This window comes from Aquila chrysaetos, chromosome 13 (genome assembly GCF_900496995.4).
Source record: "Aquila chrysaetos chrysaetos chromosome 13, bAquChr1.4, whole genome shotgun sequence".
In the NCBI taxonomy this organism is placed as follows: domain Eukaryota; kingdom Metazoa; phylum Chordata; class Aves; order Accipitriformes; family Accipitridae; genus Aquila; species Aquila chrysaetos.
Window position 1 is genome coordinate 30,354,771 of NC_044016.1, and position 26,577 is coordinate 30,381,347.

At 40.4% G+C, this 26,577-nt stretch overlaps 1 protein-coding gene across 3 annotated transcripts in view; it reads left to right on the forward strand.

Moving 5' to 3' along the window:
- The window catches only part of LYST (lysosomal trafficking regulator), a 110,630-nt gene that overhangs the window by 19,425 nt on the left and 64,628 nt on the right, over positions 1 to 26,577 (forward strand). The window contains exons 1-4 of one of the 3 annotated variants that reach the window (XM_030034881.1): positions 4,995 to 5,110; positions 22,402 to 22,487; positions 23,812 to 24,010; positions 26,355 to 26,445. In XM_030034881.1, the coding sequence (XP_029890741.1) occupies positions 23,819 to 24,010; positions 26,355 to 26,445 (283 nt within the window). In that variant the 5' untranslated portion in view covers positions 4,995 to 5,110; positions 22,402 to 22,487; positions 23,812 to 23,818. Of the gene's footprint in view, positions 1 to 4,994; positions 5,111 to 19,309; positions 19,402 to 22,401; positions 22,488 to 23,811; positions 24,011 to 26,354; positions 26,446 to 26,577 lie in introns of those variants that run through there. The other 2 variants (XM_041128228.1, XM_030034883.2) reach the window with 2 other exon arrangements.

Genomic DNA, 26,577 nt, shown 5'->3' on the forward strand with positions numbered 1-26,577 from the left:
TTTTGTTATGTAGAGTTCATCTATTTGTAAAAATCATGGTCAGTTTGCCAGAAAATGATTACGTTTATCTCATAATTTATTCATAATGTTGTGATTAACAACTTTGTGTTGTTGATCTGGCTTATCTATTTTCCTTTAAAAAAAAACCAACAAAAACTAATCAATATAGAGTGACATCATATTTTTTTGTGAAAGGCAAAGTTTTGCTGCTGAATCTTTCTAAGACTACACTGACTGTAATGAAACTCATGAAATATAGAAAGAGCCAACTTAAAAAAAAAAAAAAAACAGCTTACCACAACAAATGATTTATGTTTATACCTTGATATCTGACCTGAAGTGACCACAAAGAGTTGCAGAAATATTGAACAAATTGGTAGAAACTATAATATGTAACATAATTAGCAGGTGCATGAAAATATGTGATACAATAAGGAAAAACCAGTATAGCTTTTGTAGAAAAAAAATAGCTCACAGCTCTGCTGGAGTTTTTTGGGAGGAGGGAGGAGAGGGGAGTTACCAGTGAAGTCTCAGAAATCTGCCACTGGGCTTGTGTTGTTTGACACAGAAGTTATCTGGAAAAAGAAGCATAGTTTGAGTTGAGAGAGTTTCCTGATGGTAAGTTACTCTAGGTAGCAAAAATGAAAGTCAGCTGGGAAAAGGATTTCAAGCTACGAGTTATGAGGTTAAAATGGCAGAAAAAAATCAATGTTGATAACAGCAAAGAAATGCACCCCAGTTAAAACAATCCTATCTTTGCATGAAGAGAGAGAAGTGATGAAGAGAGAAGTCCTAGTACTTGGGTAGAAGAGAACCCTGAGTTACGACACACAGTTTTATGAAGTTGTCAGCCCAGTGCTCAGTGGTGGAGGATGAAAGGGAGTATGACATTAGGAATTATTAAGGAAAGGGAAGATAGGAAAACATAAGCATAGTATGCAGGAAATTTATGGTGAATTCACATCTTGAATATTGTCTGCAGCTCCAGTTCTCTCATGCTAAAAAGAACAAGAAAAGTTTCAGAAAAGGGCAAGAAAGCTGAAGCAAATGGTACAGAGTGAATGATTAGTCCGGGACTCTTCAGTGTGGAACAAAAAGAGCAGAGGGGAGATTTGACAATGAGGCTTAAAACCATGAGCAACGCAGAGAGAAGGTCTAGAGAGTAATTATTCCCTTTCACAAAGCAGAAGAACTAGAGGGAACTAAGAGAAATGGGCAGGTAAAAAGTCCAAAACAAAGAAAAAGAGGTGCTTTTTAGCCAGCCATGTAACTGAACTTTGGAACGCTGCAGGACTTGGTGGGTGCCAAAGCCTTACATGGGCTCACACAGCTACTGGACAAATCAATGGTAGAAAAATTAGTTTCGCTGCGTTATTCACTCTTTCAGATTTTTTACAGTAGCATAGGAAAAAAATAGAGTAATGTGCTTCCCTGGGAAAACAGACCATTATTCATTCCCTGCTGAAAGACTGCTCATCTCAGCTGACAAAAGATGCCCTTTCCACAAACCTCTCTGATTTAAGATCGTGGATTCAAGACAGTTCACATGTTATATCTATTACTCCACAGTTTTTATTATTGACTCTAGTGTACCGTTAAAACATAGGTAAATTTTCCTACCTGGACAGGTAAATACTCATTGGAAAGGAAAGAGATAGACTGAGACTGTAGAAACGGCCTGCAAAATCTAGGCCTCACTTTATCTTTGTAATGCTTTCAGCTGAAACTTGGATGATGAGAGTAGATGGAGCCATATGAAAAATGTGTAGTGGTGACTTAAGAAGTTCTGGGAATGGACAGTGGCTCATTGACCCCTAAAATTTTGCAACCATTGATCTAAATCCACTGCTTGTGAATGTTAATACCACATACTGAAGAATTTGAGTACCAATGTGACCTGTGCAGATCTCAGTGCTGTGAGCTTGCTCTATTGTCCAGGAGAAGAGTAGGGAAATACCACTCATATTCTTGTTTCTTGCTTGTTTTCTATCTTATTACCTTCTGCATGTATGCAGAAGAGAGAGAATTATAGTAGAAATCCAGGAAGAATTCTGCTGAAAAACTTTATAGATTTCAAGTGAGATTCAGATACTGTTTGTAGAATAAAGGGAGTTATCATTGAACCAATGTTGATAAAAAGAACCAGACTTGATTTAAAGTTATTCTGGCATGAACAGGTGTCATTCTACTCACTTTCATAGAGCTGCTGCAAATTGATATTGATGTACATGAATTCAGAATGCATAGTACTTTACTGAACAACTCAGATTTAAAACTGAACAACAGGCATGCTGTCATATCGGCAGCAGGAGCTTTAATTACTGTAATTAAAGAAAATCCGCATGAGCTGAAAGATAGGTTGCACTTTGAAGCATTCAAGTGAGAACATTACCGTTCTGATAAAATCTTTAATTGCACCTACTTACATTTCTCAACAATTTTTTTAGTGCAAGCAGTTTATAATCTTTTTTAGCACACACATGACAACTGCTTCAGTGCATTTCGATTTAGGCTATGGCTAACTTTGTTTCCAAAGATTTTAATAGATACCTTGCAAAAATGCACTCAGATGTTTGTATGTGGTAGCTGATTCTCATCTGAAAACTCTTAGTTTCAGTAAAACTTATGTTATCAACCTGAAATGCTCCTATTTTTTGCGCTTTAAAAGCTAGTATTGCAAGGGTGAGTTGGTGTACTGTTGGCCATTGACTTCATTCTCATTGCTCCTGTTTCAGTTCTGCCATACAACCACACAAGGAAATGTACTGGCTGCTTAGTTTCACTGGCCTCCTTGAGAAAACTGTAGACAATGTGTAAATGTCAAGCACTGTGTTGGCTCTGCCCTACATCTGCTGCTGAGGAAAACTGGGCTGCAGCAGAGGTACCACCAGAGAGCCTTGGAGTTATTGGCAGGCGGGAGTTTCACGGGAGAGGCCAGTAGAAACCACTGTCTTCTTGCCGCTGCCAGCACCGAGGAGGGACACATACATGTAGTCATCCTTCGGCAGCTGGAGGATCTGAAAGAAAGATAAAATAGCACAATCTCTTCTTTTTGGTAAACAGGAAGCCCCGGTTCAGAGGTAAAAGAGACTTCTCTTTCTTCTTGGCTGCAGGAAGCGGACTGGCTTCGCGTGAGCATTAGAGAGTTTGCTTCAGGGCAAGGACTCCCCGAGCCCAGGGTTGGGAATTTTGGCTCTCTTTCCCCTCCAGTAGCTGAAGTGCCAGCTGGGGTAGGCTGGACCAAATCCTACCACGGTCTCCAGGAGTTTAAAATAAACTGGCTTAAAAGTGGGATTTAGTCTGCTGGCAACTGACCGGCATCTAAACCCAGGGCGTCAAGTGAAGCAGTTTTCCCAAAGTCTTCAAGTTCTCTGTGGCCACAGAAGAGAGCTGGGCGCCCTTGAAGGCCACTTGTCTCTCTGAGCTGAGATCTGGCCTTCCCAAGGGCGGGCACCTAGCCGGGGGCATGGGGTGCCACCGGGCCTCCCATGCCTGCAGCTCCGCGGCTGTGCTGTGTGTGTAACCTTGCTCGGGAGCAGAGTGGCACGTCGGGCTCCTTGCCCTTCCTGGTTTTATGTCGCTTGCCTAGGACTTCTTTTTTTTCCCAGGGATTTAAGACGTTTTCAAGTGCAGAAGTCTTGTCTGGGTACCTAACTTCCAGAGGAAGGCACCATCTTGGGGTCTGCACAGCTGGCCCTCGCAGGGAAGTTGCTCTCTTGGCTTGGACCAGAGGTCCATTTAGGCTGGTAGCCATCTGACAGGGACGGGTCGCTTCCTGTCAATAAGGTAAGGACCAGCACGAACAACAGCCAAAAGCAGGTGCCAAGGGAAAAAATAAGAAACGTGGCCGTAAATAGATGCCATGGGAGAGAGTACGAGAAGCAGGGCGTACAGACGGATCGAAGTTTATATTTGCAGAAGACTTAACCGCTGTTACCTCACGTGTATCTAAACTTAGTTTGGCAGGTGGGTCCTGGGATCCTGCTGCCTGAAGCATTCCCAAGATCTGTCTCTGTCCGTCCGCGTAATCCTTGCAGGCAGCCTGGCTTAAGTTTTACAAACGCAATGTGCCACTGAGGTTAGCCAGCGGGCCCTGGGACGGTGACTGGAATGCAATCCCAGAGCTGAAACCAGTCCTCACCAGGAAAGGCGGCAGAGGTCAGGGAGTGGGAGGCCAATGCACCCGGGAGAAGGATGCACTGGGGTAAGGACACTCCTGCACCCTGTGTCACCTCTTTCTGATTTCAAGAATCAGGAAGGTTATGCCAAACCTAGGCACGTATGTGAATATATGAACCGCGTGCTTGTTAACATCGCCTGTAACGTACTGCTGCCGCTTTCAGAAAATTAGTAAGCGCCCTTGGCTGTGCGGGGTGAATTCCTGGAGAGGGCAAGAGCAGTGACATGGAGTCAGGGCACATTATCGATTTATGTGCCCATGTGAACCAGATTTGACAGGGAGCTGGCCAAGCAGCATTCAGGGCAATCCTTTCCTCCAGGCCTCCCTGCTCCGCAGCTGTAAATCTGCTCCAGGAATTTACTCAGAGCAAATACCAAAGCCGAGCGCAAGCCCTCCCGCTGCTTGCAGAGCCCTCCGTATCCAGGGCCGGCTGCAGTAACCGGGCAGCACCAGGTACGAGCTTCGGCCAGCGGAGCCGCCGGTCCCGGGGAGCGTCCCGACCCGACCCGACCCGACCCGCCGCCGGGCCGGGGGCGGGGGCGGAGCGTGGCGGGAGTGGGCGGGGCCCCGCTCGCCGAAGGGCGGGCGAGACGCTGACCCAGGGAAAGCACGCCCCCGCCCGGAGGGATTTCCCCCCGCCCCCCGCTCGGCCAACCGGCGGCGCCGATTGGCTGGGGGCGCGCGCGTGATACCGCCCGCTGCCCACCCGCGCGCCGGTGCTGGCGGAGCGGCGGCGGCGGCGGCGGGAGCGGCGCGGTCCAGTCAGGTGGGGCGAGAGGCGGGGCGGGCGCTGCGTTGCCCGGGCGACGGGGGCGGGCGGCGCGGCGGGGCCGGGCCGGGCCCTCCCGCCACGGGCTGCCGGGACGCTGTCAGCGGGATAAGAGCGGAGCGGGCGGCCGGGCGTGCCGGCTCTGATGGGGCGAGGAGCGGGTAAGGGCGGGGCGGGCACCGCCGCCTCCGGCCTCGGGTTGTGGCGGGGGGGGGGGGGGGGGCCACGACACGACGACACGGCCCGCCTGGGAGGCAGGCAAGGCAGGCAGCTCGGCGGGCCCAGGCCCCGCTGCGGGTTTCGCCGAGGGGACCGCCCCGCCGCGGGCCGAGGCCGGCGCCGGGAGCCGCGGTGCGTGGGCCGGGGCGGGCTGTCACCCGGCGCCTGCCGCCTCGGTGCCGTGAGGATGCCCGCCCATTGCCGCTGGTGGCTCGGGGCAGCCCGGCGGCGGCGGCGGGAGGCCGTGGGAGGCGGAAGGAGCAGCCGCCGGTGGCGCAGGCGGGGCCCTGCTCGCCCGGAGGCTCGCCGGGGCCGGGCCGCGGTGGCCGGCGGCGGGAGGGGTGAGGGCGCGCTGAGGGCCCCGGCGTCCCTCGGGGGCGGGAGTCGGGGCCGGCTCCGTGCTTGTGGTGGCTTTGTGTGAGGGGGGCTGTCGCGCCGAGTGCTTCTTCCGAGCTCGTGGCCTCTGCGTTGACCGAAAGGCCACGTTTAACGCTCCGTGTGCGTGTACAGGCGGCGTGTGCGGGGTGGTTTCCCGTTCCGCCCCGTGTTAGCGGGGTGCTGCGGGCTCTGCCTCGCGGCGGGCTGCGTTTGTGCAAAACTGGAGCACAAAGCCCTGCTGTCAGCAAGGCGCTTGTTGAAGATGGGAGACTAACAGTTGGAGAAAAGCAAACGCGGGCTGCTCACGGAAACGCGGTAGCGTTGATGGACGTGGAGTACAACAGTCGCAGCTCTTCAGCACCTGAACTGTGCTTTTTTTTTTTTTTTTAAATCCACTAAAGAGTGGACAGAGGAGCAAACAGAACTCTTCTAGATGCTCTCTGAGCATGGGGAGAACATGTGAAGATACTCTTCCGAGGGAGAAAAAAAAAAAAACAACTAGGAATTGGATGGTACCTGGTATCCCCAAATGAACTAAAGAGCTGCCTTTTACTTACCTATACAGTGAGAGAGAAGGCAGGGAAAGCAAGTGCATCACTGGAAGTGAGAATAAAACCTCTTGTATATGAGAAAGCAGAGCAGTTGAAGAAATTCAGAAGGCTGGTCAGATGACTGAATGTGGTGGCCTGGGAGTTGGAAAAGCATCTAATGTGGTTATAAGTGGGAACTGGCTAGAGGAGAAAATCTGGATGGGAGGCTTCTTTTTTTTCGTTTCTAGTTGTAGTGCCACATGAATCAGTAAGGCTTCAATATAAGGACCTAGAGAAACTTGAAGTTAGTGGCACAAGCTTGTCTCACTAACAGAATCATACTGTTGCATGTGAGATGGTGGGAAAATCTTTAGCAGAGAAACCAGCAAGATCTGTTTTAGTCATGTGTATCATAATCTTATGCTAGGTAGCAGAAAAGAGATGTCTGGAGCACTTAACTCTTCCCGAAGGAAGGGTCTGAATTTGCTTGCTTGGACAAGAGACCATGACTGCATGGAGCTTTTATCATAATGGGGCTACAGTGTGGTAGGGAGTCAGGAAATTACTCTGAGTCTTCTTTTTGCCTTTAACTGTAGGCTCCCAGATCAATAGCATGAAGAAGAAAGTATCCTCTTAGACACGTTAGAAAATCTGTGGTTTAGTGGCTCTGAGAGTTTCTGTGGACACTTAAAAGGGATTGAATGAAGAATGAGAATGCTTTCATATATTGTCATAGACAAGAAAAAAACCCCCCAGCTTTTTCTAGGGTATTTTGATTTTACTCTTCTTTCTTCCTCATTGTGCTTTGGACAGAGAATCTTACAAGCCAAGAGCAAGTAGCTTTCAATGCCTTACTTATAAAACTGAAGTTAATAGTAAATGAGACCTCAGGAAGTCAGTCGTCACTTGGTTTGTAGGACTGTATACAGATTTCTTAAGAGGAGCTTTTTTAATGTAAGTCCCTTTCTGCTTTCCCTCTTTCCTTCCCCCATTAGTTTTTTTTACCATACTCAAAGGCAGCTTTCCATTAAAAATGTTTAATTAATTGTAAGAAGTTTTTCTGTTAGGTTAGTAACCATTTGATTAAGATCTTCTTAAATGCTTCTTTTGCTTCTGCCTTTTGCTCAGTTTTTAGTGCAGTTTAAGACAATAAGAAAAGAGACTGTAAGCACCTTGAACAATAGCATAGGATCTCTTGGAAAGTAAAACACTTAATATGTAAACGTTAGAAAAGAGAAACTGCATTCTTAACACTTACTTAAAGTAAGTTGCTGCTTTTATATAGTTCTCCTTACAGTTAAGCTCAAAGAGCATAAGCAAATACTATGAAATATGAACAAACACTTCAGGAAGCTATCAGTTCTGTATTTTTATTGTCAGTGTTTTCTTTAATAGACCGTGTGCATCCTTATTAGTATACAGTTGTACACCCTTGCAGCTTGTGCAGGGATCTAATTTCCTTTGTGTTTGAAGAATTTTGCCCTTGTCATGGTGGTCTCTTTTCTAATAAGGTAATGTTGCACGTAGAGGAATTCTGAAGTAAAACTGGTATTGATAGTTGTCTTATGTGGGCAGAAGGGAGCAGAGGGAACATGGGGTGAAATGATTATTTTGTAAGAGGATTCTGGCACACCAGGAAGCGCTTGCTGCCCAGAACATGCCCGCTTGTCCTCTGCAGGCAAATTTAAGTTCTTTGGAGTGAACAGCCATCGCTGACAAGATCTCGCTAATATCTATTTTATTCCTTTTTGAGGAGATGTCATGTTCTGTGGGCTTCCATAGTGAAGAACTGTAGTAGCTGTTGCCTGAGATGTCACTACTTCATATTGTTGATTGCACTTTAAGGTCATCTTTTTTTATGTTTGTTGGAAAATTGGATTATAATGTTGGAAAAGGATTGTAATATGCAGTGGAGGGAGGGCTCTATGTATATGTGTGTGGGATTACTTTGACTCTTGCTTTCTTTTCCAGTTCAGAGACGGTTGTGAGAATGTCAGTTACTCTGGTAAATTATTTCTTGATGAAGATTCATAAGCCTTTAGATAGTATCAATTGAGCTGGTGTCATCACAGCTATCAGCTTCTGTGATAGCACTGATCTGGAGATGATATACTGTTTTTAGACTGGGACAAGATCAAGTAGAAGAGATCTGTGGTTGCTTCTGTTCTGTTACCTGGCCTGATATGTCTGAGCTGGCTAAGCTGATCGAGCAGCTTGTTACTGCTGAAGGGGGAGATCTCCCTCCTGCCTTCTTCCCTTTGCTGGCAGTGATGACTACCTGATCCCTCAATATGGCAATTAAAAAAAAAAAAAAAAAATCCAGCTGAAAAAACTAGTTTTCTGCAAACCTGTGGGGATGAGTCTCATCGAGAAGGAATTGTGTGAGTGCAATGTTGGAGGAAGAGTTGCTGGGGAGGAACAGAAACACCTTCTTGCTAGTCATGAGTTGTCAGGTGGGCTGAGCTGTCTTGTTTAACTGTACCCTAGCTGCTCCTCAGGAGGTGGGTGCTTTTGTTTAGACTCAGCAGGGTGTCTGCTTCAGCTGTCATGGTCATTTGAGAAGAACTAAAAGGAGCATGGTATGCACTAGATCCAGATTTTCTTTTCCTCTGTTCAGATTCAAGTCTTGCATTTGAACATGTCTTTCAGTGACTTGTTGAAATTAGTGCATGGGAATGTCTTGCCTTCAGACAAAGCACTCTGTATGGAAGTGATACTCGGATGTGTGAAGGGGAAGGGAATGGAGAAGAAGATGCTATGTGCAATCTTGACGTTTTTCTTGCTGTAAGCTATTAGCTCTTTATGGTTCATGTTTGCAGCCTGGAGTCTGATTAAAATCCCATTTTTCTGGGAAGTCAGGGGTTTTGGTACTAACTGTTAGAGTAGAAGTGTGAGTCTTCCTAGTGTGATTTCTAGGTCACTATGCTGTGCTCTGTGTGAAAATATAGCTTAAATCTGATGCTGAGTGTGAGAGCAAGACAGAACAAAATTAAATGCAAAATTCGTTAGTTTATGTATATTGAAGAAGGGATGAGTATGTAATGCTGTGATCAATGTAGTGAAGTCCTGGAATAGTGCTGTATCTTGGTACCTGTAAGTGCTGAAACTTCTGTTGTATCTTTGTTCCAGATATTTCTCTTAAGTTCCACTAGTCTTTTTAGTCACTGCTGCACATTTCATCTTCTTTCATATTCTATGGCTGAGGTATTTTGTGGTTTTGGTGTGTTACAGAAGAGCAGGGCTTCCATTCTTCTGTTTCTCTGACTCTCTTAGACCTCTTCTCCCCCATAAGTAACTCGCTACTGCCTGCTGTTACTGTGTGTGGGATTTTGCAGTGACCACACAGTGGATAAGAACTGAAAGGGCTGTCTTCTGCACTTCTGAGCTTGTGTAGTTCACTGTAGGCATGTGGGGCTTGCCCTGTGACACTTGTGTTTGTATGGGGTTTTTGAGCTGTGCGGAGCTGAGGCTCTGTGAGAATTACTCTTACTTAACATTGTGAAAGAGCTTGTCTGTGCTTTCTGGATAATTTGAAAGGTGGGAAGTGGAGAGCAAGAGTGATGAATGGTGGTTTGCAAAAGATAGTGGAAGACTAGTGCCTGTTAGACTGTGTCTGTGTTACAGTGGTTGAGCAAGCATCTGACAATCTCGGCTAATCCTCACATTTATGTGTTCTTTGCCCTCTTCTCCAGAAACTTGAGCTCCTTGACTTCAGCTAAAAGCATCACCATGCTCCATGGAAAAGTATGGGAGCATGAAGTGCTAAATGTGAGGTGGGAGGAGAGAGTTCCTGGTGGTTCAAACTTCTGACAGTAGAGAAAAACCTTTCTGCTTTCCCAGGAGAAAATTGGGAAGATGAAATGTCAGAAGGAATTTTGGTCAGGTAGTGGCAAATGCAAGGCTTCATTGGAACCGTTAAAACTGATGAGAACTTCATCCTGTTTTATTTCAGCAAATGCCTGACTTCATCTTTTCCTCTGTAGTATTGTGGAGGCATTTACTGAAGATTTGTTTTCTTGTGGGGGATAAATGGCAAAAGGCATCTAACTAGATCTGTTAACCTCAGTAAGCAACTGATTTGGTTAGGCTTTAGTGTATTAACTAAAAGATGAGGAATGAGTAACAGAAACAGCAATCTGAAGGGATGAATAGTTCTCAATGTCTTAATTCTGGAAAATAGTGAATGAGTAAGGAAAATATTTAAGACTTAAGGAAATATTCCTGATAGTTTATAATTGTATTGCAGGAACTGATAAAACTCCAGCAATATACTTTCATTATAATATTTCAAGGGTTGAAATTTGTCCAGTTTTGATTCAGTAATTCCAACACACACTGAAATAGTCTTAAAATTAACCAAAAAGTGCAAGTCTCTCACCTTCCTGTTCTCTTTCTATTGGAAGGCAAGAGAGTTTAACAATCCTACTTTCAAAGAATTGAGAGCAAACATTCTTATAACTTGCTATAGAGAAAACAAAACAAAAGCCCCAAAGTGTAAAGCTTTGTGTGCTACCTGAGGTACATATTTATCTTTGTATTACTTGCATCTTTCAATTATAAGGGGAGATTTGAGTCACTGAAGAGTGTGTAGTTTCATTCTTGATTTGTACATTTCAATTAACAAAAGACCAAAGGAAAGCAGAATTTCCTTTATGTGTCTGGATATATAGACGAAATGCTGGAGGGGGTGTGGGGTGTGTCTTTTCAACTCCAGAAGGTATTCCTAATTAATCTAGAACTATTTTTAGAAGCCTAAATTACTTCAGGAATCAAATTGACTTTCTAGCTGGAGTCCTGCTAAACCCTTAGCATTTGCAGAAAAAATAATGATGTGATGTTTGGTTACTGAAAATACTACTTGGCTATGTATGTAGCCTTCATCAGGCAGGCTTCATTCATCTCCCCAGCTACCTCTCAGCAATGTAAAGTCTTGTTTTTGTGTGTGTGATAGACATCTATCACTAGGGGACTTCTTAAACATGCAGTGTGGTATTTTTTACATCATGGGTGGATTTAGGGTTTTCTCCAGTGGTTGAGGATTTTAAGTATTTTTCTATCTAGTAATATGTATACTGGGAAACTTCATACTCCTAGTCATTATTATGTGAAATTAAGTATTATTATCAGTTATAGTTTCTCTGTTAGAGTCTATACTGCTTGAGTAATTTTGAGTGCTGTTTAAACTTCAAGAGTGAAATAAAAATCCTAGCTGTTCCTTATTTGCATTCCCACTGGAGAAAAGCTACCTGAAGTGAGATGAGGGCTGTTTAAACTTCAAGAGTAAAATAAAAATCCTAGCTGTTCCTTACTTGCATTCCCACTGGAGAAAAGCTAACTGAAGTGAGATGTTACAGGAGTCATTTTGCCTGCAGTTCTCTTGATTGTCGACTGCGTCTTCTGGGGCCAGTTCAATGAGAGGGATCAGCACAGCTGGAACAAATATCTCTTTGCTGTAAAGCCTGGGAGAAGTACAGGGTCTGCTTCCCTAAAGCAACCAAAGCAGTTTTGCACTTTGTAAAGAAGCTGTCAGACTGACCTTAACAGTAATAACAGTGTATGAAACTCAGATATTTAGGTAAATGTTTTTTTAACTCCACCTTCAGAATTGCTACTTGCTGTCTTGTCTGCATCTGATTATTAATAGAAAATATGGACTTCACTGACCAGTTTTAAAGTCCCAGAAGCAGAGTTAGTCTTCTGCCCATTAATGGCCTCCTTTTTTTAAACTCTGATCATTGACCTTTCCCTCTTATTTAATTGCTCTTATTAGGTACTTTAGACACAATGCCAAAATTTAGGTTAAGCACCTCACCTTTCTAATTTTAATCCTCTAACTACTAAGCTTTCAGTTTCAGGAATAGCCTTTACTCATTCATATCCCTTCAGCAAGAGTGCTTCAAGATACTGCCTAACTTTTTTGCCTCTTCTATCTCTCTGAGTATAGGTGCAAGCAAAACGTATAATCTTATAAATTACAAAAAAATTTGTGTGGTCCTCCAGATCATGATTTGAGTGGTACGCGTGTTTAAAATAATCTCCAGGTAGAAGCAGTGTGGTCTGCATACTTGTAGTGTGGTCACAACTACAGCGTTTTTCCCAGTTGTACTGGAGGCCACGCTATCTGCTGTACTGCAGATTAATGTAAGAGGGTATTCATGAAGTTTGCCTGGTCTTGCAGGGCTGGTCTGTATAGGCTCACTACTGGAGAGGCCTTGAACTTCTGCCTTACATTCTGTAGCAGACTGCTGCTTCCCTTTCACTCTGTGGAGATGAGTCTTCATCTTTAGATTTAGTCCTTAGTCATTACTGTGCAACCACTGCTGTCAAGGCTTGCTTTGTAGTCTGTTTTGGGGGTAAGTATCAAACCTAAAGCTTGGAAGAAGATATTTAGACTATTACCTGTATATATTTTAATTTGGGGAAGAGCTTGTTATCACTCTTTGAGTAGTGTTCAGAACAAGGCTCAGTTGGGAGCTATGCCATTTCAGCCTTTTCACTGCTGAATGTTTTACAGATGATCTTCATCCCTCAGTTTTCTTTTGGAAGAACTTACTGGTCTTTCATAGCTTATTTTCTACATAGATTTGGTCTTGTAGTGCAATATTTGTCAGTTCCTTTCTCTAGTACCATGTGTTTCTTACAGGTGGTGTCCTCTGGCACTTCAGATAAGATCTGGAACAGATCCTTGTCTTCAACTCTGCTAACAGAGCTTCTCTCTAGCATTTTCATGCTATTGGTAACAGCTTGGTGCGTTTTAGCCAGTTTCCATGATATTCATTTCTAACACAGTTAATGTTGCAATGATTATCTTTGAAGGCCCACAGCTTTCTCCATGCTAAGGAATATTTATTCTCTGTGCCTGCATGCACTGGTCTGAAATATGCAAATTTTAAATGAGCTGGAATTGATATAATGTGGCTAACAACTATGTTGTAGTTACTGACTTTGAATAGTATAAGACCACAAGCTAAGCATAAACTTGAGTATAGTATACATACAGGGTTAATGCATTACTTGAGTGTAGGTGGTTATTTGAGAGCCTGTCTTTCATTAGTGCTGTACTTTTTATCTTGTAGATGAATCATCTCTCATCTTTTAACTTGATTTCAGGCTCAACAAGAATGCCTTCACAGGTGTTTCACATTGTTTGACTAAATAAAATTCCATGTTAAGTTGAGAAGCTGTCCCAAAGCACTTGTGTAATATGCACCTAGCCTGTGGGATTCTTTGTCATTAACTCTGTCTCAGTGATATTTCATCCAGACTTAAAAGGAGGAAATTGTTGATAATCTGCTAACTTGTGAAGGGGATGCAGATCTTCATAGCTCAAGGCAGAACCTGATAACCAGCTGAATCTTAGCAAGAAGCACTTTCTTAGTGTCTCTGGTGCCTTCTTAGCACACAGTTGGTATTGCCTTGCGCTGTTCTGTTAGGACAGCTTACACTGGTCATTATTACAGTGAATACTTCTTAAAACTTTGCACTAAAGATGCCTAAAAATCTTAATCTAATCTACTATTTTTTCCAAATAAGGGTCAGATATGTGAAGTAGGTATTTATATTGGAAAATCTAGGACAACATGAAACTAAAATGTTAAAACATGCTATTTTTCTGCCAACAGATTTTCCGTTCCTCTTTCTTACATGATGGAACATATAGTCAAAGTTTTTGGTAGTGTGTTGTAAGAATAGACAGCTGGCATTTAATTCTAGTTCCCAAGGTAAGAGTACTTTCCAAAAAGTAAGTATTAAGCACGAATAGGGTTTGCTGGTGCTATGTGTGTTAAACTTAACAAATTCACTTTTTAAGCATCCTGAAATTACAGCAACATAATAAACTCCACTTGTAAAAGCCCTGTCATGAGTTAAACAGGTAATACAAATTAGTTTTTTGCAAGTAGGCTTTAAAATGATGAAGAACAAATCATGATGTGAATACTTCACAATCAAGTAGGACAAGAAGTTGTAGTTTAAGTTAAATGTTGATTAAATGCTGTTTGTGTTTCACTGACGTGAATGTTTCAGTAGCTTATGATGCACCAAAACTGCATCAAAAGTCACCAAATTGACCTTAATGAGACATTCTTAAAAACGATTCTCCTGACAAAGTAGACCAATTAACTAAATTAAGTAAAGTTGCTATACAGAATTATGCTAGGGATTTCATGTAAGACATGGAAAGCTGTTGTCCATGTTCCAGAACGTGTTACATTGTGGATGTGGTGTGAGCGAGGACAGCTAACACTCAAGAGGAGCTAAGGTGAGAGAGGGATGTTAGCCCTTTTGATCTCTAAAACTTGCTATGTTTGAGTAATATGTGGTCTGGCCTCTACCATACTCTAGTACAGACTTTACTGTGTATTCTCTCCCTGAATTGTGAGGCCCTGGTAGGCTAGGGCTGTTGCTGAAATCCTAAGTTTTGCCAGTAGCTCCATCGTGATGGGTGTCAGAAGTAGAATATTCATTATAATCATAATGATTATGGTTTTAACCTTTGGAATTACAGACCTCTAAAATATACACACTGCGTATGCTCAACTTTATTTGTAGATCTCTCGTGCATTGCTTACATGTGGAAAAGCCTGCAGTTAGTTTGGATGTGAGCTGGCTTCCTTTTGGGACACTCAGATCCTGCATCACTTGCTCTTTTTGTGCCAAGTTGTCTTTTCTGGTTTTGGTAGTCTTTTTTCGGTCAACCTTTTTAATGCAGCTTATTTTATCTTAATGTTGTTCTTGCCTTGCTTTCCAGTCACATGTGTGCTGCTACTAGTTACAGTCTTTTTATAGTCAGTGGCAGCTAATAAATTAGAAACTGGCTGTTTTGAGTTGATAGTCTCCATTGGCCTTCTAGGACAATCATATGCACTTCAGGGCCATTAGTAGGTTTTCCATTTAAGGGACTGACACCTCTGTCAGATTCACAGAATGATGAAATGACAGTATACAGTGGAAACACTAGGGATGTAAATCAGAGTTCAGTTAATGGAAGTAATGTCCTAAGATCACACTTTGGAAGCTGTTGAACAGGAATACTGAATTGTGGGTAAATGGGATCTTTTTTTAGTTGTATGTAAACAAGAATATTGTATACCTGTTAAAGTGTTATACCTTTCTGAGTTGCGCTTCTATCATTTGTTCAGAGCTGTTACCAATAATTATGCCAGAGAAAAGTGAGATTCTAGAAATAGTCATGTTGGGGAGAGCAGACTTAAACACTTATGGGTCAGAACATATCTCAGGAGCCAGATTAAAATCTAGCAAATATGTTTTAAGTTACCTTTGATAAAATACACTGGCCAAGTTTGGGAAGGGTAGTCTGGAACAAACTTTGTGCCCAAAGAAATTACCCATGAGTTTCATTTCTAACTGTCAAAAAACCACTGAGGCCTGGAAATACATGGCAAATGATAATTTGTGGGTAAGGAAGGGTTTGGTTTGTGTTTTGGTTTTGTGTTTTGTTTTTTTTCCTTCACTTACCTCACATTGTGTGGTGCACCACAGGGTCTGGGTCTCGATCAGAAGAATGACGTCTCTGAAACTGTTGCTGAGAAGTTGACCTGCCTGTACATGTAATGCCACTGTGTGTATCTCTAGGTGCCTGTAGCCTTGGGTATGTTTGCTAATTATAGGTTTGCTGACTTGTTTATATATATCTGATAGATATTTTGGAAAGTGCCTGTTTCTTTGATTTGGCTAAATCTAGCATAGCATTTGTCTGATCTTGTTTACTTTTTCCTTGGCATTCCTATCCTACAACAGGAATGGCTAGTTTAGCCATCCACGGTCACAGTGTTTCCTGACCGTACACAATATGAAAATGAGTATTTTTATTTCTTTAAGGACTGTTTTTTCAGAAAACACAGATAGTATAATTCCTTAAATTTCTGTCTTTTTCAGTGTAAGATATAATGCTTTCACATCCACTTAGAGGTAGAAATTTTCTAATTCTCAGGTTGTATAAGCACTGAGCTTTGTGGATTAAATTTCATTTTAATACCTAGGCAGCAGAATGTAAGTAGACTACATACTTACAGGAGGCTTAAGATACTTGTAGAAGCAGGACTCTCAGGCTTCAGGTATTGCAAGACAAGCATCCCATGTAGATGAGGTGGGAGTTAAATATACTTTAGATTTTACATAAAAGAGGCATTAGTAAGATTATATGTACATAAACATACTTGTATGTGCAGCAACACCATTGCTTTGAAGGTCTCAACATAGTTGTCAGTGTTCATTAAAATAATACTTGTTTACCATCTTGTGAACTTGACACACTTTTCCCTGGTTAGTTAAAAGGACAGTCCATGTGTTATTTATCCAAAAGGACTAAACATTTTTACTTTTCATTTTTTTTGTTTATTCTGGGGAGAGAGACTCTGAATAACTTGTTTGGAAATATTGGTCTGGTGGATTACACAGAAGACTAAAAGCTAGTTACTGAACTCCTTGATGAAATCAAGCACTTCGTCAGAAGTAGAACTGTGCCAAGAAAATTGACATCTACCTGCAGTCTTATGATAAATTCTGTATGTTAAAGAGGTTGCTTTTCATGTGCAACCTAATGACTGGAGCAACACCTCCTTAGTGTGTTTTAATTGGTTGTCTGCTTCTGTAGTTCCAAATAATTAATAAATAATAGCAAAGGACAGAGCAGAAAGTGGCTGGAGATGAAGAGTAAGTAGGAGGTCTCTTGCTGAGCTGAGGTGTTGTCTGGTATGTCTGTTTTGAGAATGAAACAAACTTGAAGTGTCTTGTTTTTGCTCGTTTGCTCATGTTTTTGAATATCAGAGTTGTTGGGTGGTTAGCAAATGTTCACTGCCTTTTATAAGCTAGGCTTTTGGCTGATTGCCGTGCTTTGGTAAAACAAGGCATCAAAGCATCTCAAGCTTTCTGTTGATGCTCTGCTTGAATTGCAGGTTCCTGTTTTCTTAAAGGCTTTTGTGTTGTTCCTGCTGAGAACCTATTTTGGCAATGTCAGCTGGGTATTTGATTCTAGCCTGTTTAAAGTTTTGAATGTTATCAAAAGGACAGAAAAGGGAAAATGCTGATTTCGGCAATGGGTTAGTTTGAGGCTTTACTCGCATTTCACCACCAGGTACTGACCTCGAGGCAGCACTGTAGGATATGTTCCAGTTTTGTTCCAGGCCATGCTAGATACTTATTTCTCTATTGCAGTCTCTCATGCTCTACTTTCTTTTCCTTCCCCAGTTTGCAGAGGAATTAATCGTAGTATTCCCTTAGTTTTATTGTTAACAAATTTTTTTTAAACAGAAGGCAGTCAAATTTGGTGTCTGTTACTAACAAGATAAACTTAGTTTCTGTAATAAACCCGGCAATCTGTGCTACAACCGCAAAAGCCTATTATGGAGTGTCTTAGTATTAATAACGTGCTGGTGCTCTTCATTATGCCTATTGTCCTCTACTAACAGAAGTTTGAGCTTAAATTGAAAGTTTAACCCCAAAGTAAATCTGATTAAAGTCAATGTTGATATAATCATATTAATGTTAAAATCATTGAAGAGGTCACAAGCATGTTCTCCAGAGCATAAATGTTAAGTACAAGCAATGAGGCTGGGACAAGTATTTGCTAAATGGAATGAATAATGTATAAAGTAAATGTAGCACTTATCGGCCAGTGGTGACTCGTATTTCCATACACGTCATTCTAGAGAACAGGTAAAAGGGCTACAAGTTTTGAATTGGAGGCCAGAAATTATTGTACAGTGGCTTATAGAAATTATATTTTTTCAAAGTGTTACTTTTAATACCTACTAAAAATGCAACTGCATTGTACTCTGCTCAAAAGGACTTGCAGCCATGCTATGCCTGGTCAACGTTTGTCTCTCATCTGAAACGGGAAACTAGGGAAGGTAAACAAATTAGCGACTTCCATGTAGATATACATTCTCTACTCCTCTTTGCATGATCTGTAAAATAGCTTCTTGTAAGTTTATTTTTATTATGGCTATCACTCCTTTAGTGCAGTAGGATGCTCGTATAACCTGGTAGACAAGACTGCTTTTATTGTAGATAACATAGTGAGCTATGGGAAATGAAGGCTTGCAGGTGGCTTGTATGTGCCATGTGTACCTTCTTGGGTATGCTATCACTTTGTTTTACTCAGGCACTCAAGCCTGACTATGCAGCTGTATGAACAGCACTCAGTAGCATGATCATTTTAGACTGATATAACTATTTAGTAATGAGTAATTTGAAGAAATCTGACATCTACTTCACAACAAATGAAGGTGGTTCAAGTAGTTTCTTTTTTACCAGTACTATAAAATTGTTATTAAAAAAAAATTAAAAAAAAAAAAAAAGGCTGTGGGAAGGTAGGTTTATTAGAGCACTAATTTGGGCTATTGTGTGAACTGGACACCACCACCAAACTTTGTGCCTCTACTCTTGCTGTAGCTGTTGGACAACAGTTACTAAAAGTAATAATTAGTGTTCTTGGATTTTGAATTCATTTGGCTTAGTACTGTATTTTATTATAATGCTGCTGTAGTAATTTAGTAATTACCACTGTTTATTGTATTACTGGACATTCCAGGCCTTTCTGGGCAATGCATTGCTGAAAACATAACCAAGTAAAAGGCCTAGTTCACTCTCATAGGAGTACTAGCTCTGACCTTAAGCTTTTGTTGCATTTTCTTCCTTCCCCAAGTTGCGTTCATGTTAGATATAATGCCATCTAATAATTAGCACTATATAGAGTTAGTATATTCATGATTTGGTATCCAAGGCTGCTGAATTGGTCATATTTTTAAGTTCCATCCTTTAAATTATTTAAAGAATGGTTTTGCTATTTTCTTTTAAAGACTTAAAGTCCACTGAAGTAAGTACAAGGCATTCTTATACTTTAAGATGCTCAGCTGATGAGCAACTTCATAAAAATGGAAAGAAGTCCAGAGAAAATACAAGTTTCAAGTGCAGAAAATGGATTTATACCACAACAGCAAATAGAAAATAAGTCCCTTGAGCTCGTGCAGAAAGGAGCCAGAGGGCAGACGTGATACGGATTGAACTGAGGATGATAAAGATGGGCATGAAGAGGGCGGATTATACGTGAATGTCAGATCATTCACGGTTAAGTGATTTATTCTTTTTAAAGCTTGTGGATTTTTTCCTTTTAGAAATAAATATTATCTGTTTGAGGTGGCTTTTATGAAATATGATAATCATATTATTCTGGAGGGTGAAATGGAATTTAAGAATGTCAATTTTTTTCAGGGCTAGCTATCTGAAGTCCTGACACATTGTATATTCCAAAACTGTAACAGTCCCATTGGGACTGTACACAGCAGTGGTGAACTGAGATTCTGGTAGGTTTCTTTCTGCTCTCTAATGGCTTAGTTAACGTGTGATATTTCAGTTTTTGTTTTTTTCCGTAGTTATGACGTGCCTGAAGTCCAAAGACAGGTTAAGGCACTCTACCTCAGTACAAGCATTTTGTGCAGCATCTGCTTCCATATTACCAGGCACCACAGCAATTAAAGATGTGTCACTTCAAACAAAAGAAAAATTCTGCAGTAGAGTAGTTCCTACTTAAAGCAAATTGGTTGGCATAATTTCTGAGTAAGATGAAATGTTATGCTGCGTAGGGTGTAGTATCAGTGTACCACAATCTGCAACAGAAAGAGAAGGTGACAAGCAGGCTGAAGCCTTAGAGTGGGGGTGGATGTGTTGGTTTTAAAAACAAAACAACCCCCCCAAATCCCACCTCTGCATAGTGTTTGTTATGTTACAGCATCAGCAGGGCAAGTTGTTCACTGAGTTCTTCTATGAAAAACAGTGTTTTAAATGCTCAAATCTTGTCAGGAATCAAATACGAAAGGGAAGAAGGTTGTCTGTGCATATGCAGCTTTTTTTGGAAGTTTCTTAATTATTTCTCAGTTCTCCTTGTATTGTTCTTTGTTTCTAGCTTCAAGATGAGGTGAATAATGAGGTTATATCTGAAAGTGTTTCCAAAGACACGTTTGTGCTGTCAGTCCATTGCAGAACTTAATTGCAGAGAAAGAAATAGGTACAACTTAGAAGGAGCTAGCACTTGCTGGAAGGAGTCCTTCTAAACGAAGTTCTTCATTATCCAGCATGGTATCTCTTTACAAATTTTTCTGCACTGTAGAATGAGAGCATCTTAATTCCTTACCAATTTTATACTAAATTCTTGCATTAAGAAGACATGCATGATGTCTTTTTGCATTAGCATCAACAAAATCGTACTTTGTCTTACTACTGATGCTGAGAATTCACCCTTTTGCTAGAATATGGCAATATATGTTAAATCCATGTAACAGTGCATGCAATGCAGGAAACCTGGAGGCTGAAGTTTCAGGTGGAAGGACACTAAAACATGATGGACAGCATATTTTTACATATTCTAATGAAGTCTGGTACAACTGCAAAACAGCTAGCTGATTAAGCTGTTCAGTTGCAATGAATTGTCAATGTTAGCTGTGTGGATAAGTTGGTTTTCTGTGAGGCTGTGGATGAAACATGTTGTGCCCAAGCACTCAAAGGGCAGCCAATTATTAGGAGCTTGCCTAGGGAACCTACAGTGTTTCTCTCCTTCCTTGAGGAGGTGTTTCACGTAGTGTTCATGCTCATAACAATTTTAAGTTTAAAGTTTGTATTTAATTGCCACTTGAGAATACTAAAATAATTAATTTAGTCTTTCTTCTTTCTCTTTTCCTATCCCCATCTTCCCCCCACCACCACCCCCAGTTAATTAATTGTGGATGAGTGCTCACCTAGAAACCTTTGTAGTTGAATGTTTGAGGCTTTTCTCGGTTACTATCCTTTGCATTCCCATTGATAGCAAATGTATTTTGGGCTCTTTACCATGTCTAGAGAATGAGGTTTTAACATTTAGACTAGCTTGCAACTGGAGCACCCCAATTTGTGGATGCTTCAGTAAACATGGGTTTAGACAGTCCATCTCTATATATGTGTGATGTGTCAGTGGATATAACTTCTGAGAATTTTAGGGCTTTGTTAGAAAATGGGCTCAGTTAAAATGTACTCAGTGGCACCAAACACAAATATTCTAACACTAGTTTAAAAAATTGGGGTTAACTATAAGGAAGACTGGTAAGGAGTCCTGTAACCATTGAATGGCTAAATAATTAGCACTTGAAAATGGTAGCAAAAAAATGCTGAGAGGTTGCAGAAATAAACATTGCCTCTGCAATTATTAGTGTCTGTCTTCTAGGAAACAGCAGAGAAAGTATTCAACCAGTCAAATGAAACCATACATTGGGATTTAAAGCATGTTTAAGGAGCTCTTCAATCTTGTTTAAGTAAATAAGAATATTTCAGGAGAGTTAAAATAGTTTTTTCCTTTTGTTAGATTGAATGCATTTTAAAGATGTGAGGGGAAGTACGATAACCAGAAACTTGAAGTTTTCAAATGGAAAATTAATAAACCCTTTGACAGTTTAGTTTACAGCAAGGAATACGGGATGTTGGGGCTTTATGAATGCGTACTCTCTACGGCAATAATTTTCCTTGAGTTGTTACAGAATCTTTTTGTTCTTTGTGCAGAGCTCATAAAGGCAGGGCAGGTGTATGTGGTGGTGGTTTGACTTTTTTGCTAAAGTGTGTACTAGGGGTAACTCTTGCTGGTTTTGGCCATTCTGGAGTAAATTGGGAGATTACTCCTTGTTATCTTAGTCTTTTCTTCGTTACTAATTACAACTCAAAACAGAGGTAAAGTATTCCTCTTAGTCTTCTGTTAGGACTGGAGGGGGTGAAAGGGTTAGTAGAAAAATAACTCTTAAATTGCTTTAGTTGACTCTACAGAGCAGATACGATATTGTTCCTTTCCAATTTTATTAATTACAGCTTCCCCAGTTTTTAAGGTAATAAAGATCGGTTATTTGTCAGGACAAAAGAGAAGAACAGGTTTAAAATGGATTTACATCAGCACTTGACTGCACAGTTCAGTTTCTCATACTATCCATCATTTGTACCCAGAGGCATAAGAGCTTCAAGTATTATGTATGCAGGTAGTGATCACTAAAAATTCATACTGTTTCTAGAGGGAAATGTTTAAACTTGCATACGTACCTAGCTCATTTTACATTTTAAAAAGCAATTAATTTTATTATGTTAACTTACCTTACATGCACAAATTATTTTCTCTGTAACAGGATTTTGGTTGTGCAGAATCATAAGCTAAAAGTGAAAACTAGAGCTTTAAAGCTCAAAAAAACCCCCCTCAAGGACTCTTCAAAAACTTAAATAGCTATTATAAAATGAATCTTAAAACCAAAGAAATTGCGTATTAACCATGATGTATTTTTCTCTTTGTTTAAAAACAGGTGAACCAAGCGTGGTATTTCCAGAATGTAATTTCCTTTTTCTTCCAAATAGAAGATAAATGTGTTAAACTGGCAAAGTAATTCTGGTAAGAATCTTCCTGTTACTCCTACAGAGAATGTCATTATATGTGTAAGCACTTCACAGTCTTGCCACTAAAAGGAGCTTTTTGTACAATTAATGCTAACAAACTTGCTCTTTCTTACAAGATCTTATTTTTGACCTAATAATTGTGTGGAGATGTTTCTTGATCAAGCAGTATTAATGCACCTGTTACATTTAAATATTATGTTGAAAGTTATTTGGCACTCTTTTTGCATGTTCTATGCTTGGACATAATGAAAATATTTGAGTTTTGAAGATTTCTACTTCAGCTGTTTACACAGACATAAAGAGTTAAATATGCTGTAGTATTTTAAGTGGGTTTTATGTGGATTAAAAGTTCTTGTTTCTGTAGTTGCCATCACTGAATATTGTTTTTGTTTTGTCTTCAGTGATCCTCTTGATAGTTTTCTACAGCTGACTCTTGCATTTCTTTGGTCTTGTTTGGTTTTGTTTTAAACTTCTCAATGTGTACTAGCGTTGACTATGTACTATGCTATAGCATAAGAGAAAACAAAGAAGTGTTTTTATAAGGTAGAATGAATAGACAAGGTATGAGTGCCTTGTGTGCATTATCTAAAGTAAAATTAATCAGTTTGGCAACCAGCTTTTGGGATTTTCTCCTGAACACATACAGTAGAATTGTATCTTGAGTTAAGTACACTGTAGTAGTGACTGCCACGCACTCAGTCTTGCTTGAAGGAAAATACCATGAGGACTGGTAAATATAAAACATTGTATTTGTGAAATTCCCATATTTATATTAATTCATTAGTCTTTGCTTTTCCCCCTTGAAATAATCCGCATACTGTTGCAATATGTAACAGGGTAGAAGATAATGTATTCAAATAAACTATTAAAGAACGTGTTTTCTGTACAATGCTGTGTAAAAGCTGCCTGTTTTCCCTTTATGCTTCAGGTCAAATACCTTTTAGAAGCAGAGGAAGATTGAAGATCACATCTAGCTTACAAAGACAAGCTGAAATTAAGTCATTAGCTTTCATTTATGCAGTGTGAGAGAATGCTGTGTGTCATGGGTTTTACCTGATAGGTTTATAAAATGAGTGTTGGGGACCGTGGGCTGTTAGCTGAAGTTTCACTGAAATAAATTAAATGCTCTAAGCTCATCCTTCTCATTCCCTTCCACCCTACATTGGTATATTGATTCCTTAGTCCTACAGACACTCCATCCTTTGGCAGGGGGAGGGAGGGATACAGGGAAGAAACACTCCTCTCTTCTCTCAGTCTTTTTTTCCATAAGGAATGTGTTTTCTGATGGATTTAATTTCTGCACTTTCCTCTACTTACAGCTCAGACATGAGCAGTGCCAGTAACTCACTGGCACGGGAATTCTTGACGGATGTCAACAGACTGTGCAATGCAGTGGTCCAGAGGGCAGAGGCCAAGGAAGATGAAGAAGAAGAAACTCATATGGCAGCACTGGGACAATACTTGGTTCAAGGCCGTGGGTTTATTTTGCTTACCACACTGAACTCGACTATTGATCAGGTAATAGTTTTTCTTACCTGGCTATAATTTTTGTATTGAGTTTGACTGTGTGGATTTGTCTGGCTAATGTTCTTCTTGGTGCTGCTTTTCTTGCCTTTTGATGGTAGAGTGGATAAGTTAATTGTGAAGACTAGAAGTTCAAAAGGATGTGTTGCAGTTGCATTCTGTCCTTCAGCAAGAACAGAAAAAGAAAAAATAGCTAATCATATAGCTGTTTGTCAGCTGATGCTGATGGTTGCTAAACTTTTGCCAAGTTAAGGCGTGTGTGAAGCTGAAGTGCAGTAGCTGGGTGGAAAGAGGCAATAGCTTAGAATCTTCAAGGGAGATAAGCATGTACTGAACCTGCAGTACAAACTGACAATTTTTCATTTGAGAAGGGCCTCCTGGTTTAAGGCAATGAAATTAAAATATACACCTTTCTATTTGGTTTATGGGCCATGAGATATATATTTGCTCTTGAACTTGACAAAGTAAATATTTTGTAACTTTAGCTCAAAAAAGAAAGCATTTTAGAAGAGGTGATCAGTTTATACTATTTTTTTGTATAAAGTCTAGCACACATCCATGTAGCTGCAGATATCCCCTTTCTTTCTGTTCTTTCTCTTCTCCTTCCTCTTCAACACTACTGGATATGTACTAAACAATGGGTAGGATGAGATGTGCATTAAGTCTTTGTGTATTGAAAATGCAGATCCCAGTGTTTAAGAATAATGAACCAAGTGAATCTGGGCTGAGTTTATTCAGCCTTTGTCTGAAGTGAGGTCAGCTGTTAATGCTGGTCAAATTCATTTTGGAGGTTTGCATTTCCTTCATGAGGCGACTTGGGCTAAGACTCCAGTTGGGTTTGCTGGCTTGGTTCTGGATTCCAGTAGGTGCACTGGCTAAACAGTAAACCCACAAGACTGCAGTTACATATAATTGCTAAGAAGAATGCTTACCACTTCTAGAGCTGTGTGGTTTTTATAGTCACTTGAGTTCTGCATAGTTGTTGTTAATAGAGGCTTCAAGACTAGAGCTGCTGGAAAAACAAAATGGGGGATTCCATGTGCCTCCCCTCCAATAAAAACCTACTTCTGAAGTAGAAGGGGAAGAAAACTTGCAGCATTCTTCATGAAACATCAGCAATTATTTCCTGAGGAAATATGTTTTTTAAGAAGGTGGGGGAAGTGGAGCTTGATTAATGAGGAAAGTCAAATTCTGGAAGTGTACCACTGAAATTTGAAAAGTTAATACTTTGCTTTTTCCAGTCTTATAACTGTGCTTTGAATGCTGTATTGCTCATTCCCATTCCTAATTAGTCTTGCTGAGAATACATTTAGTAGCAGAAGAGAGTTGGGAGAATGACTTTGAAAAAGCTTAGTTTTCAAGTCTAATTGTATTGCATCAATAGTTTTAGATTTTTTTAATTGATAGTCTCATCAAATATTAACTATTTGTTATATATCTGTATATCTCTAAAACTATATATATATATATATATAAAACTCTATATTTGTTATTTATATAACTATAGCTGCTTAAGTTGCTTATCTTGAAACATTTTAATTTCATTGCTACCTTGAATTTTTGGAGAAGAATGTTGCTTCAGCTGCATATCTCTGAATGAAGTTAACTGCCAAAATGCTCAAGTCAGCTTTTTGTGTTTGAAAATTTTTGATCTTTAGGACTGAAACCATTTTGATAGTGCTGCATAGCACCCAGTAAAGGAATTGTGTTTGAATTATGTGCCTTCTGCTGCTCCTCTGCACTGAAATTCTTAGTGTTGAAGTCTTAGAATCCCAGTAGGAGTGAGGGTTTGTTAGTGGCTATTCTGGTGGTTTTGGGTTTTTTTTAATTAGGAGTAACCTTCCCTCTTTCCTCCCATAAAACTTCACCTTTCTATTTTGAGTCAATAACATCACTTGATAAATGTAAGCTTTTTTTGTTTGCTTAAAGGTGTCATTTTGGAGAAAGTAGAAAGTTTCCCATAAAGTTCTTTGAAGTTACATTTCTGTAACTACAGAAGTTTCAAACTTGTATTTGGCTTCGTGTTGGCTTTGTTTAAATCAATAAGTTATTTGCTTTTGACTTCTCTGGTTTTGTCCTTTGGGAGAGGAATTCCTTCAACAAGAGGGATTAGGAGAGCTTTGTCTAGAAACACTTGCAAAGGTGTAATAAATATCTTGGATGCTTTCTGATTGGCTCTAGCTAATGATTATAGCACTCTGCAGTTAGGTCATTTTTGCAATGCGTAAAACCAGCAGGAAGGCATGGGGAACTGAATGTTTAATAGCTTTGTAAAATAAAGAAGGTTAATCCATTTTTCAAAAGTACAAAAACATTTTCTATTTTGTTTCTAACATAGGAGCTGACATGTCGAGAAGAACTTCTGACCCTCCTCCTGTCACTTCTGCCATTGGTATGGAAAATCCCTGTCCAAGAAGAAAAAGCAATAGGTATGTTTTATCACTGACAATATTAAGGACCTAGAAGAAGCGATTTGTGTATTACTACAGAGTGTAGGACTCCCAACTAAAGAGTAGTATTCATTGTAATACATGAATGTTCCATTAATCTTCCTTTGTTTT